Raw genomic sequence first — 16483 nt, forward strand, 5'->3', positions numbered from 1 at the left:
ATTATGTCACAACTTTAGTTTACCTTTAGTTAGATTGTCTGTAGAGGAAAATCTGAAACCCACGGTCTTCCTGACCTGATTTATTACTTTCTCTGAGATCACAGTTTATACCTGCACGGAATGACCTACTCCGCAAAGGTACGTGTAATTTTTCTTTTTATTGTATTGTATTGTATTGTATTGTATTGATCATAAAGACAGCAGACTATTTTTCTTCGAGCGCCATTTCCCAAACATCTTAGTGTCAAAACGTAATCTAAAAAAGGCCCTCACAAAGTTTTAAGGTATCATTTACCCTGGATACTAAAAAAATTTAAAACCTATCAATATTGTAAACAAACGCAATTTTCAACGGCAACCTTAATAGAAAACAAAAAACTAAAATGGTTTTGCTTTAAGTGTATCACAAACAGGTTGGACAATGTACATGAAACTTATCATAAAAATAATCATAAACTAACCATTAACTGAAAGTTTTCACATTCAGTTAATAAAATCGAGTCAAGTGCCCGTTTTCCCGTTTTCCCCGAATTACACATTGTGCATCTTAACCTTAACGTACCAGCAAACTGATCCTGCAGTTGTGTCACCGTTTTGTTCAGAGATTCAACGGCAGACTGTAGCTCTAAGGGATTAGAAAGGAGTATTAAACCTTAATAATAAACATTTTTTGTATAGGCTGTGCCAAAAGTTACACAACTCTTCGGTTGGAGCTAAAAGAAGAATGGGATATCAAAAACATAAATTAATGAGATGTTCTAGGTCTCACCAATCATTGTAATTTGTAGAAAGACAAATGTAATCTCTGGAAATGGAAATACTATTTTTCACTTAGCTAGAATGCTAATGTCCAACGGTCTGAGGGTTTGAATACTTGAGAAATCAGTAAATTTTGTATTGAGGTGACGACGCCAAATAACATTTCTGTACTTAGTCCTCAATAAAAAAGAGGATGTTGTATAACTGTTAGCAATAGAAAGATCATCAGAGCAAGAAATTTTGAGGCGTTTAAGTTCAACATAGCCGACGAGCAGAGATTTAAAAGCATTTTACAAATTTGATCTTCTAAAAAAGCGTTTGAGCGTTACTGAATGGCAAGGGTGCGTAATTTCTGTCTTGTATCTTAGAATGGGTGGTTTTCTAGGTTCGTTTGAATTGAAGAAAAAGATTTCTATGTGATGAATAAGCCTTAATTACAAAAGCAACTAACCTTGATTGTCACTCTTCAATTCGCCGGTTTGAGCTAAAAGAAAAAGGATATCAAAAACAATCATCAATGAGATGTTTTAAATCCTTTCCGTAATTGTGTGGACTGTACAGGACTGTATTTTAGCTACGCATTAACACTCGTCTAATAGCACTTTTGTAACAATTGGCTTCTTTACCAATATCGTAGTTTGTTCCTGGTGCAATATGGTCTCTAGAAATGGAAATACTATCTTTCAACGAGCTAGAACGCTAATTTTCCAGGATCTGACGGTTTTGATACTTCTGAAATCAGTAGATTTTATATTGAAGCGAAAGGCCTAATCAAATTCCTCTACTTTGTTTCTTGATTAAAAAAAAAGTTATCGTATAACTGTTACCAATAGGAAGATCATCAGTAGTATGGGATATGAGGGGATCGGCGCATTTTAAATTGTCCGACTGTTGCACTTTTTATTTTAAATTGTCCGACTGTTGCACTTTTTAAAGGTTTTCGCTGCAGTAATAACCAGGCTGTTGCACTTTTTCCCAGAAATTGCACCAAAAAATTACACCAAAAAACTGCGCAGAAAAATTGCGCCAAAAAAATTGCGCCAAAAAATTGCGCTGACATTTTCCAAGTCGAAATATCCTCAAGGCATTTTCAAAAGAAAACTTTTTGGAATTCTATATTAAAATATCCACAAAAGTGCGTTTAAAATAATCATCATATGAAATCATTAGTCATTTCGACGCTTGGTTTTTTATTTGGTTTTTATGGCTCAGGCGAAGCCAGGAGTTTAGCTTCTCGGCAGCGCAAGTCGCAGCAGACATGTTATCGATAGGAGATTCACTGAAGCTTGAAAGCAAAGCTTTCTAGATGAAGTGAATATACTGAGATTACATGTCTGATAAGACGAGCAGGGGATGGAGAAGCGTTAAAAACTCCCCGAAACCTTTAGGTGGGGGAGGAGCGAAGCGACGAAGGGTTTCGGGATAATGTCAATAAATAATTTCCCGAGGTCAAATCCAAAAAGGCTTAAAGAAATAGTGAGTATATTTAGTATATTGAATGAGTCAATTTGATTTAGTAATTTTGAAAAACCACTTGATAAATCGTTTAAATTTTTTTATTGCTTATTTAAAAAATAAAAAGGAATTTTTAATTGAACAAATTAAAAAAATCGAAGGGATAGATATTACTGAATACCTTGAATCTTATAAAAAATTTTAAAACTTAATAATGATTATATGTATGAAAATGGATTTTTAAATGATTTTAATATGATCTTAGAATGTTTAGTTTTTGAAGAAATAATTAAAAAAATGTTTGAATGTGTGAATTGTAAAAAGGTGCAATTAGCGAAATGCGAGAAAGATAAATTTATTGAAAATAGAGATAATGGGATATATAGGATATTTAAAAATTATAAAGATGAATATTTTCCAGTTTGTTATAATTGTGTGAATGATGGTAAAAGTTTTGTAACGAAATTAAACAAATATTTTTTTCCAAAAAATAAAATATCATATGATAAATTTATAAAAATATATATTTGGAGTGAAGAGGCTAAGCATTTTATGAATAATTATTATGTTCCAATTAGTGATGAAGAAGATAGTCGTTATGATGTTTTATCAAATTTAGGTATTTGAAATAATGTTTTATGGAAAAATCCTTAATTTATCTTAAGGATTTTTAAATGAAAAATTTATTCTTTACTGTCAATAGCTGGTCTCTTCGACGTTACTTTTTTTCTCACGCGTAAGAAACACATTCACGCCATTATCCAAATACTGTTTCACTTTCTCGGAAATGATGTAATGCAGTGAGACTTTCCCGCTTACGTCTAAATTTAGTCTATTATGTTCAAGGTCATGAGACAGTTGTATGATTTTATCGACCAATCAGGAATTGTCTGATGCATCAGACAGATTTTTTGTTTATACTGTTTCAACTGTTTAATATTTAAACGGTTTTGCATTTTGCATAACAAAGGCTTCTTTTTTCATTTATTTTTTTCTTACATGTATTAAACAATATTGTGTACAATAATATATTATATAGTAGAATGAATTGTGATTCAGAAATACATGAAGGTTTCAGGGATTTTGGAGAGTCTTGTCCTTTCTGTCATAAGCAGTTTGAAAATCGTAAGTCGAACGAACGCGAACAATGTTGTTGTGATAATGCTTATATAATTCTTGATATAGGTTATTCAGTTTGTAAAAATTGTGGGAAAGTTGCTAGCTATAAAGTAGTAAACGAATATGTTAATTTCCGAGAGAATTTTTATCGCTTTCGTAAAAAGAGCGTTTACAATCGAAAATATCATCTTGAAAATATAATCGATGATTTATTGGCAGCATCGGTGATATGTGTTAATTATCAACAGAGGGCAGAAATACATCGTATTTTCGTCAAAATAAATAAAATTCTTCCCCATATTAATGGGAAAAGGAAACGTATTATCAGTATAAAATTTTTATTGGAACAAATTTTAAGCGCCATGGGATTAGAACACAGTCCGCTTGTTTGTATTAAGAGTGACCGAACATTGGCTAGTTATAAACAATATTGGGATAGTGTATTGGATTTGATTGGTGGTGAAATAGGTCAGTGAAATAACTTATCATACATCCTTGATTGTTTATCAACAATCGGTGTGTTGTCTAAAATATAATCATCAGCATGTTTTAGTTTTTTCAGGAGATCATCGTCAAATTCGCCACTTCTAAGGATTTCTTTTATAGATATTAACAAGTGCCCGTATCTTTGATAGGCATAGTGACATTGGTATGTTTTAATGTCAAGATTTTTATGCTTCAAATATATTTGAATAAAAAGTGAAACAGCAGTAGCCGCAACAAGAGATATGCCTGAAGTGGGTAAACTACTGGATATACCACCAGCAGCAATAATTGCAGAACTGATGTTACCGATTAATTTCCATTTTCTATAGGATTTATAAGCTTTTTTGTAAATCCACATTTTTTTGTGATATGTTTTGTAATAAGATTTCAATTCATCGATTTGGTCAGATGATAATGTGTTGCTGAAATGGTTGAACTCTGTTACATCAATCATAGTCTTTTATAATTATTGTCCATACAAAATTTTATGATTTTTTAAGAGCTTCATTAATCGTGCTGATTATTAACGGTTTTACTTTAGTACGCATCATATTCTCCAATAGTCCTTTGATGTCAGAATCCAATTGCACCAAAGATTGTCTTATACTATTGTCAATCAGTGGTTTGATAGTATCCTCTGTGTGGCTCTGGAGTTGACTCAGAGATATTGCATGATTTGGTTGTGTTCCATCTTTGATAATCAGATGACGGTCTTCTGTGTCAAGGTGACCATCATCATTGACGTGAATTGGTTCTCTTTGTTTGTAATGAGGATCTATTTCTTCGTAAACGACAGTATATGCAATCTTGTTTCCGTTTTCATCTAAGATATGGTTTTCATTTTCGTCTTGAACGAATGGCATTATAATATATTATTAAATAAAATAATGGACGTCAAATATTATTTCAAATTTCATGTTATTTCCATTTTGAAGTTCTATTTTATTGATGCTTGGAAATGAATTATCGATATTAATTATTACATTACGATTGGGATCATATGTGAAACTATGTCGTGAAACAGTTGTTAAACCTTTTTTTGTGTAGAAAATAGAAATAGTGTCATTACCGGTTCTCGATCCATGAGTAATGATTTTGATTTTTTGTATTTTAATTTTATCTGATCTTGTGAAAGGTAATCCATTTATTGTGAAAACTCTTGAACTACTAATAGTGCCATAGTACTGAATTGAGTTGGTTTTGATTGATTTTAGCAAATATATTTTTGTTACAGCCTCTTGATCATTGGTTGGATTTTTTAAACCTGTAATTTGTTTGTTATTCATATTAATATCCACCTGCATTTTCATCTTATTATTTTCGAAATCAAACATCTCATTTTTCAACCAATCATAAACCCTTGGATCTACACTATCACTCCATCCTTTGATTCCATAAATAACCAAGTATCCTTCTGGGTTCTGGACTACAGCTGTACCATGAATTTGCAATGTTATACGATCAGGTGTGTTTTTGCTGTTGTTATTTATCTGAACAAGAAGTTTGCCGTACGTGTCGAATGCTCGGTAGACCTGTTTGTGAATATAGACAGTTGTTCCAACAGTAAACAATGATACATTGGTGGATTCAGGGAAATAATACTCGAATATCATTGTGAACGTACCAATGGGTAATGGATAAATGTTGAATGAGATACCACTTCGATAATCATTAGACCCGGAGTCCTTAATCATTGTGATAGAATATGCTGTCTTATTTTGGTGAGCTGATTCTCTGAAATTGTTTTCAAACCCATTTACCCTGATATTATATTCTGAAGCTGATTCATCTGTGTCATACAGGTATTTGAATTCGTTTGTTTTGTGACTGCTAATCAAATGTGATTCAGCAAGTTTATCTTCAAAATACTTTTTATTTACACCGTCTTTATCATTGGTTGGCTCTTTAACATTTATCAACTTATGATCATCCAAATTTAAATCAGCAGTCATTGAATTGGTTCCATCTCTTCTCAGGGTGGTGTTCAAATTGGTATTAACTAAAGTTGAAATAGTATTGATAACATAGGTATCTCGATTGTCAACATAGTTTTTATCAGCTTTGAGATTCAGCTCAGGCACCCGAGCAGCAGCTGATGGCTCGCTCGATAATTTTAGAAATTTAATTACATGACCACGCATGTCTAGATCACCGCCCATTGCAGCAGGATTTAAACGGTTAAGAAAGTTATGATCAACGTAGTATTTATTAACAGCATCAGTATTATCAACAGGTGGACCCATATCTTTTATCAGATGTTGATCCATATCAAGATCACTATTTGAAACTTTTTGCAAATATTTGGTATCACAAAAACCTAGATTAACAACATCATAGGTATTTTGTATATTAGCACCAAGATTGGTGATTTGTTTATTACCCATATCAAGGTTACCAGTCATTGGTGATGATCCATCCTTTTCCAAATAACCTGATAAATCAGGTGATGGTATTTTTTTTAACAGAATCATCAACGTACTTTTTATTTGCTACTTGATCGTCATTATTAGGTTTTAAAACATTAATATCAAAAAATGTTTTCCGTCCGGTGATATGTTGTTCTGTTGATGTAACCATTATTTCGCTTTTAGCTCGTCCACCATGACCATCAAAGTTTTTCAAATCTGGTATATTAAGATGAATGTTTTCATAAGACTGATGCTCAGTCATTAATCGAACATCATTAGAGCTACCAGCGCCGTCTGGTGTATCTTGTAAATATATGCTGTTGGTATGAACACTGCCAGTATTGCTGTAAATTACTGCTTTATTATTAATGACTGTACCTGATTGTGCTCCATCCAACAATTGAATCTGACTCTTTATGACAGCATCATTAAGATCAGTGCCTTGTTTGACATTAACCATTTTTTTGTTTTGTAAGTTATAATCACCATTATCTGTTAGTATAAAACCAACGCCTGGAGGTCCTTGAGGACCTTGTTGTCCTATTGATCCAGAACCTGTTGCAGAAGTTGTTTCATCATTGAAAATTCCCATTATACTAATTGATTAGACTGTTCCGTAAAAGTTTCTTTTTACAACTTTCATAGGTCTGTCCACATAGAGAAAAGAATATGGTTTTTTGGTGGTTTTAATATATGTTCCCTTATCAACTCCCAATTCAAGGGATATCAGACTCTGTTCATTATTGCTTGGGAAGTCGTAGACACAGAAATGTGAACAGTTCAACCTGATGTCCTTTGGCGTCTTGTAAAATGATTGACTAAGGTAAATAACAGAGCAGTTTTTATGCCGACCTCTTATAAAATAATCGATTAATGGTTTTTGGTTTTTATCACAAATAAAGTCATCGAATATGACAATCTTTTGTGATTCATCATCCATTAAACTCTCAACTGGAACTATCTGATCATTGTTATAAACTATTACATCGTAACCAACATTATCTGATATATCAGTCAGTTTTTGAATCATATCTTTATACTTTTGTTGTTCAAGATTTTTTGCATAAAGATGTATTTGATCATAGTATAATAATGGCTGCATAAGCATGTGATAAAGAAGGTTAGTTTTACCCGAACCAGTATTACCACAGATAAGCATTCGAAATGTATCATTTGGCATGAATCCATAAAGCCGTTTGAAATTATTGTTTTCATTTTTATTGTCATAGTTTGGAATATCCATTATAATATTTAATTAGACAATAAAAATGATGGATTTGTATATGATTTCTGAAAGATAAGTTGAGATAAGTTGAGATAAGTTTATGTAAGCAAATAGTATAATGGACTTACAAAGATTAAAACAAATATCTGAAGCCAAGATTAAGGCTGGAATTTTAACTAAAGAGGTAAGAGACACGTTGAAGGAATACAAGAATAACAAACAAGATTTACAACAGGGTTTATCAGAAACGTTCAAACCAATAATCAAAGCTCAGGATGAGACAAAACAAGCAATCGACGACAAACAGGATAAATTAATTGAGCAATTAGACAAAAATCAAAAAGCAATCACATCAGGTTTGGAGAACATTGAGATGTTAGCAATTCAGCCTGGACAACCACAACAAGAAACAAAACTGCCAATTGGTTACAAACCAGCTATGATGAAATCACCATATAAAGCAAATATAGACAAGGGATTCGATGATGATGAAATTGAGACAATGATGAAATATGAATTAATTCCGCCTAGTTCAGTATTCCATCGTATTCAGGATGGTTCGCTTAATTTTGATGATTATGATGAATACGTTAGTAAAACAATACAGGCAATTGGTAGAAAAAAAGGTTCTTTATCAAAAGGTCAAGGTAAAACCAAGAATCAAGTCAAAATCGATTTATTGACCAGAGAAATCAAAGCGTTGCAAAAATACAGAGATCGGATTGCAGTAATCCCTGAAGGTCTCAAAACCCTCAGTGGTAAAGGCTTGCATACACAACCAAAGCGGAATGCGTATAAGATAAATCAATATGGTCAGTATGGTGGTCTCATGATTGATATCCCCAAATTGATGGGACAATTACGTCTTATTGCATCAAAAGATGGACAAAAAGTGCTTGATAAGAAGGTTGATTTTGACACCATTGATCTCCTCACAAAGAGATTCAATTCAAAAAAGAAATACAGTGATATAGCCAAAATGGTTTTCAATGAATTAAACCAACTGAGTGAAATTCCAATCCATAAAACCAGTAATAAGTTCAAAAAAATAGGATCAGGAGTTGTCTATTTCAATAATATAAATGACCTACTTGACAGAATGGAACTTCTCGGGGGATCCATTTTAGCTAGGAATAACTCCGTTAAAAATGAATTTTCACAGATTGCCCATAAATTGAATCAACTAGGGACGATTTCCAATAAACAACTCATTGAGCTGTTGAAGAATTATGTATTCTAATGATATATATGCAAGAACGAGAAATAAAGATATCATCCGTTAATCGTCAAAAAATAGGTAGGAGTCAGCCTGAAGACTTTTCAATCAAGTTTAATCCACCAATTTATCTTAGCAGCGATATGAAACATGAACTAGCAGTTAATCGTGTGTCAATGACTTATTCATGGCATAATATCAATAATAAAAACAACAATAATAAAATCAAATACTCCAAAGATAGTGGAGCCAATTGGGAAACAATCACATTTGTTGATGGTATGTACAGTTATGATGATCTCAATAATTATATTACACAAGCCATTAAACAAAACGATGATCAACCAGCTAATGATGTAGCTGTCAAACTGTATTTTGTTTTATCAAGTTATCGTGTCGTTGTCGAACTTGGAAATAAATGGAGATTAGATATATCCAATTCAAAATTCGGTGATCTGATCGGTTTTGAGCCCAAAATAATAACACAGACTGAATATAGCAGCAAACTTCCAAATATAACCAATAGTATTGATGTCATAAACATAAATTGTGATCTTATAACTGACAGTATTAGCGATGGAGTATTAACAAATACATTAATAATGATTCCAACAGATAATTTAAGAAGATCATTTCCATTTACTTTTGAGCCGAAAAGAGCTTTATTCAGTCCAGTATCAAAGAATATTATATCCGAAATCAGAATAACGGTAACGGATGCATTAAACAGACCCATTGATTTAAATAATATAGATTGGTTTATGAGTTTAATTCTACGTTCAAGTTTTGTGTAATGAAATTGTATAATGAGACAAAGTGAATTCAAAAGAAGATTTGACCCAGAAATGGGTCGTTATGTTAGAAAGAATATTTACGATGAATCAATTGTTGGTGGGAATATATTTACATCAATTGCATCAAAATTATTCGGAAAAACAACCAAAGAATTAGCTAAAAAAGGAGTTAAAACAGCAGCTACAAAGGCTGTTACAAAAACTGGAGAGCATATTGGGAATAAAGCCGGAGATAAGATAGTTCAGTTATTGAGTAAAAAACAACCCTCAATTTTGTCACCTACTAGCATGTCCACTCAGCCAAAGGTAACAACTTTAAGCGCTAAGCCTAAAGTTCTTATGCCAAGCGTAACAAAACAACTTTCTGATATGGAAATAGCAGATCGAGTGAATCAGATAATATCTGGTGGGAAAATCAGAAGGAGGAAAATTGTGTAATATAATAGTATAATGAAATCATTCAGGAATCCAAAATATTTTGAACGTTATGAAGATGTCTTTTTCGATCTTGAAACACCGCTGAATACTGGTGATCCAGGAAACGACAATTCTCAGAAGAAAACCGGATACAGGTTTGTGGTTGACAACACGGGTGAGGTAACACCTTTCGACTGGTATAATGCCAGAATCTCAATGACCTTCAAAGTACAAACAATGGCTAACGCTAATATTGCGGCTGAGGATCATAATGGGATTGTTAATGGATCCCATTCATTCATCAACAACTTCGATGTTAAACTAAATGGTCGGAAAGTTTATGACTGTAACGATGCAAATCAAGCTGTTAATATCAAAAATTTGTTAGAATACAGTCAAGAATACGCCCAATCAACAGCAACAAATGAATTATTTTATTTGGATACAAAACGACACGCTGAAGAAAGACCTGCTCAGGCAAATTACAATAAAGGGTTTGCTGCAAGAAAAGCACTTTTGGGTTTATCAGCAGATGTTACAACAGAAATTACTCTTAATCGTTATTCATTTTTTGAGGCACTACGAGATGAACTTCTTCCTTCAACAAGAATGGAAATAAATCTACAAATTGAATCAGATAATAATCTTATTTGGCAAGCTGGGGCTGCGTGCCGTGTTATGATAATGAGGATGCAACTAGTTGTGCCAAGAATAACTTTCAATTCAGAAGGACAATCATCATACATTGATCAGTTTATGAAACCGCATAAATGGACATATCTACGTGAAAACATTGAGCGATCATTGAGTACTAGACTACGATCTGGTACATTTACAATATCAACTCGCATCGAACGACCAAGACATGTGTTTGTGTTCATCATCAATGATGCCAATATTGGTGCACAAACGACTAATCCTTTCTTGTACAACACATTCAATGTTGCTAATGATCGAGCACTATCATCTGCTCATCTGGTTGTTGCAAATGGTAATGAATATCCTGATGTGCACTACAACCCATCAACTGATATGACACGTGTTTACCGAGATGTACTGAAGTATGTTCATGGAAACAATGAATATGGACAAGGTACACTTTTGAATACATCTAATTTCAAATCATTATTCGGGTTTTTATACTTTGATCTAACAAAACAAAAGACGGATATTAGAGATGGAACAACGAAACTGGTATTTCATTATGAACTATCAGGTGCCACAAATGCAAACTATTCAATTTATGCCCTTACTTTATACGAACAAAATGCTGAACTTGTGCAGAAAGACGGCAAGCTTTTATTCAGATAAATATAATTTTATCTACACATATCATATATAAGATATGACTAGCTATCATTCACATGGTGTAAAATTGTCTCAAGGACAAAAACAAAAATTAGCAAAAGCATTGAGAAATAATTCAGCAATAACAATCAGATTATCACATGATGAACTAAATGGACCTGACCAACTTATGTTAACCAAAACCCAAATAAATAGATTAAGAAAATCAATGGCAAATGGTACTGGTTCTGACATTAAAATATCAAAAACACAGATACGAAAAGCAGTCAAAATGGGAGGGAGCCTTTGGTCATCATTATTCAGTCTTGGTGCGAGGGCACTTCCAGCTGTAACAAGTCTAGCTTCAAAAGCTGCTGGTCCACTGGCTACTGGAGCATTATCTGGTCTTGCCAGTCTTGGTGTTGATAAGATATTCGGAAAAGGACAGGTTGGTGGGTTCTTAATTCCACAAAACAAAGTTGATCAATTGATAAAGTATAAAGATTGGTTGACAAATGAACAAAAGAAACAAATCGTTAATGCAATTCATACTGGTGGACAGATTGTTATCAAACCGACAAAGAGTCAATCAGGTGGTTTCTTGGGTACATTATTGGCTTCAATTGGCGTTCCTTTATTGTTGAATGCATTGACAGGAAAAGGTTTACAAGTGGATAGAGAGAGATTGAGACGGTCTGTACCAGTTTATGTTCCAAAAAATACCAATGGTGGTTTTGTTCTTCCGGCTGATTATAGACCACCACCTCCATTTTATGGTACTTGGAAACAACCCATAGGCATGGGAGTAAAAAAAAAAACCTCCAAAAAAGGAAAAGGGTTACTACTGGGAAAAAACAGTCCTTTCAAAAACATTCCACTAATCGGGGATATCTTGTAGAATTTATTAATACTCCGCTTAGCAATTTTGATCTTAATAATTGGGTTAAACAGCTTGGTATCAAATATTTCAGAGGAGTTTTCAGCAAAGATAAATTACCCATGTCCATCAGAAACAATGAAGTGGGGATCATAAATCTTGATGATTATATCGGATCAGGCACACATTGGGTTGCATATCGAAATGGAAAAAAATATGCTGAATATTTTGACAGTTTTGGATTGCCTATGCCAAAAGAAGTGGAAAAATATCTTGCAACAAGTGGTAAACCTTTGATATATTCATCAGATGAAATTCAAGATCGAGATTCTGTATTATGTGGATATTGGTGTCTCTATTATCTGCTTGAAAGACAAAAAGGAAAATCGATTCTAGAAACAATTCATAATTCCAATTTACATTTGAATACTACTGATAGTGATAATCATGAATTCATTATAAATTATTTCAAAAATATTGTGTAATATATATGTATAAATGGTAAAATCGTATTGTGTTAAACAGAAAAAACAAACTGAATGTGTTGAACCTTCTGGTTATTTCCAAACAAAAAATAATAGATTAATGTTTTTTTGTACTTGTGCAGAATGCGGGATAAAAAAAACCAAATTCGTTAAACAAAATCAGGGAAACGGAGCAGCCCGCCCAAAGGGGCGGGCATAATGGATACTTTAGCATCAACTGGTACTGATATGTTAATTCAACATGGTATCCCATGGTTGGGTAAAAAGGCTGTAGAAATGGGTAGATATTACGGATCTGAAGCATTGAGAAATCCCAAGCTACAAAAGAAGGCTCTTGATTATGCTTTAGAAAAAGCTACTCCTTTTATAAAGAAGACAGGTTCTGAAATGCTTGATCAATTATCAACCAAAGTACGTCCTAATAAAAAATATGTTACTGACAGAAAGGATCTCGATGGGAGTGGTTTCGATCTTCAAAAACAACTATCCAAACTTGGAGAATTACATATGAGAACTCCTAAGGGGAAAAAATACAATTATTGTGGACCTGGCACAAAATTAGAAGAGAGATTAGCATCAAATGATCCCAATTATCGAGAACCAATAAATAAACTAGATGCTATTTGCCAACAACATGATATAGATTATAGTAATGCTAGATCATTATCCGATAAACACGCAGCTGATGATATTATGCTACAAAGAATATCTGAAATACCTTATCGTGAAAGACCTTGGGGTACAAGCTTAGCTCAAGCTGCAATAGCCACAAAGAAAAAGCTTGGACTTGGAGCTTCAAAAAACGCCAAAAGCCGTCGAGTAAAAACTGGCAAGAAACGTTAGCTGATGAGCTGCATAAACCCATAAAGCGTAACTTTACTCGACGGCGTGTTATTGTTAATCATGTTGATGAAATATGGGCTGCTGATCTTGTTGAAATGCAACAGTTGAGTAAATGGAACAAAGGTTATAAGTATCTTCTCATGGTTATAGATATCTTCAGTAAATACGGCTGGATTGTTCCGTTAAAAGATAAGAAAGGTGAAACTGTAACCAAAGCATTCCAACAGATTTTCAAAGAAGGGGATAAACCAGAGTATCTATGGACTGACAAAGGCTCAGAGTTCTACAACAAACATATGAAAGACTTACTCCATAAACACAACATAAAACTCTATTCAACAGAAAATGAAGAAAAATCATCAGTGGTGGAAAGATGGAATAGAACAATCAAAACCAAGATGTGGAAGCAGTTCACTACCCAAGGCAATACAATGTACCTGGATATATTACCCATGTTGTTGAAACAGTATAATATGTCTAAACACAGTTCAATCAAAATGACACCAACAGAAGCCAGAAAAAAGAAAAATAAAGGAACTGTTTACTTCAACCTATATGGTGATATGAGGCAACCAAAATTACCTAAGTTTAAAGTAGGTGACAAGGTTAGGATATCAAAGTATAAAAGAAAGGTATTTGATAAAGGTTATACACCAAATTGGACTGAAGAAGTGTTCATTATCGATAAAATCCAATACACCAATCCAATCACTTACAAACTGAAAGATCTCAATAATGAAGAGATGCAAGGCAGCTTTTATGAAGCTGAATTGTTGAAAGCAAAACAAGAGGTATTTAGAATTGACAAAGTCATCCGGAAAGATCACAAGAAAAAACAAGCTTTAGTGAAATGGAAAGGATATAGTGATGACTTTAATTCTTGGATACCGTTAAAGTCGTTAATCGTTTAAACAGAAATTAATATATCATATATCATATATGGATAATATAGATTGGAAAAAAAACTGTTTAATGAACTGGCATATTCACATAATGACACATACTACTGGAAGGGTATCATTGAAGATTTTGATGAATTAAATGATCTTGTTGACTTGTCATCAAATAAAAAACCATTTTATGATCCTTATTGGAAAAATAAATTATTATACATTATTAAAACTAGTAGTGGTCTCGACTATAAGAAAATTTACGCGAAAATAACATCAACTAAAAGTGAAGTTTACGATGATGAAATTGATGATTATTCTGAAAGTTTCATGTTTTCTGACAAAAAATGCATTTCAAATGTGTCTTCTGATTCTTCCATTGATTCGTCAGATGATTCATCTGATGAAGATGAGGATAAAATGAATTATCACCATCTTTTGAAATTTAATAACTGTAACAAAATGTGTCTTCGAATAAACTTTAAAAAATAGCTAATTTCTTTCTCCACATTTTTTTCTATGATAATTTTTATATTGATTTTTCATTGTTTGACCACATTCACAGGTATATGTTCTTTTGGACCATTTTTCTTCATCGGTTAATAATCTCATTCTTTTTTCTCCTGTTCTTGATGATTTGATATAATCATCCGGCATATCTTCTTTTTTCACATATTCAAATTTGTAAGAAATACCATTCTTTTTGGAAATTCCAGTTTTGCAGTGGTTAATACCTTCGCAAACCATTTTTACTATCCCTGCATTAATACCAAGATATTGTTGAATAGCATACATACTATTAAAGTATATCACCTCATTATTACTACAATTGATGGCTTTTACAAATTTTTTATTGGTATGATTATTTACCACAAACGAATAATCACGTTTTTTATCAGAAATTTCTATCATATTTTATAATAGTGACAATTCTTTAAACTGTATAAAAAATGAAATCTACATTATTATTATATGAGAGACCTTTACATCGAATTATTATACAAATGTTATAAATATAATCACCAATGTAATTCAGAAATATTTGATAGTATGTTGAAATATTATAATTATCAAAATGATGGAACTATTATCGGATATATCACTGAACATCGTTTAAAATATTTGAAAGAACAATTCATAAGTGGAGAAAATGGCTTTTTCTCAACATTGATTAAAATATGTGAATGTTTACAACCTTTGAAAAATCGAAAAATTGAATTATTAATTGAATATGTTATTGATTCTTTGAAAAATTAATCCAGCATATACTGGTGATTCAATCTCCTGCTTCTTTTATGCGGTAGTGCCCATATGCATAACTATTTATGCTATCATTTTTAATGTATCTTTTATCATCAAAACATGATAATGAAACTTTGTTTAGTGAAAAACTCTTGAGGATATGCAAATCACTTCTGATTGTGTTCATGTTATGATACATTTGCTCGTTGTTAAATAATATATTTTTGTAATCCTCATGTTTAATGACTTTTTTAATCACATTTTTTGCAATACCTTTTGCAGTTTTATTGTTTGTGCCATCATCTTTGGTGTATGAATACATTTTACTACGCAAACCAATGAATTCTGTTATCGGTTTGCCAGCCGCTTCATCTTTAAACTTACCTATTACCTTTTTAGTACTAGCATCATAAAATGGACTATCTGTTGGATAATCACTGTTATCAAATTTATCTTTGTCGTTCCAAAAATCTTTGTAGGAATCTTCTGTTTGAATTTCATACGTTAGAGAATCAGTGTCTGTAAATAATAATTTTGCTCTGTTTCCGTATTTGGATTTGATGTAGTTATAATGAAAATCATATACTAGTGTTTTACTTATATCTAGAATACACATCCCAACATATGCTGGTCTATTTAGGGTTAATGTCTCTTTTATCTTATGAACTGCTACTAGATTCTCGTTGAAAATTTTACTTGAAACATAGGTTGGTTTTGATGTTAATTGAACAAGTTTCTTTTCATCAGTGACTAACCTTACATCAACTCTTTTTCTGAGGTTTTCCATTATTTTTCCAAATACACTATTATTCATAAGTTTAAAGAAATCTTTTTCAAAACTATTTTTGGCATTAGTTCTTTTAAGAGTGTTGAAATCTATGTATTGTTTCAGCCATGGAGATTGATCAAATTCTAGTACTCTATGAACCTTGATTATTTTCAAACCTAGATCAAGATATAAATGCAAATTTCTATAATGT

General features: G+C 32.4%; 1 protein-coding gene across 6 annotated transcripts in view; it reads right to left on the reverse strand.

The window, feature by feature from the left end:
• The window catches only part of LOC146487910 (uncharacterized), a 119712-nt gene that overhangs the window by 67627 nt on the left and 35602 nt on the right, over positions 1 to 16483 (reverse strand). For all 6 annotated transcript variants that reach the window (XM_085125540.1, XM_085125531.1, XM_085125525.1 and 3 more), the window contains one exon: positions 563 to 625. In XM_085125540.1, the coding sequence (XP_084981666.1) occupies positions 563 to 625 (63 nt within the window). The remainder of the gene's footprint in view (positions 1 to 562; positions 626 to 16483) is intronic.

Source organism: Pavona decussata, unplaced genomic scaffold, assembly GCF_977016875.1.
Source record: "Pavona decussata unplaced genomic scaffold, jaPavDecu1.1 SCAFFOLD_12, whole genome shotgun sequence".
Taxonomy (NCBI): Eukaryota; Metazoa; Cnidaria; class Anthozoa; order Scleractinia; family Agariciidae; genus Pavona; species Pavona decussata.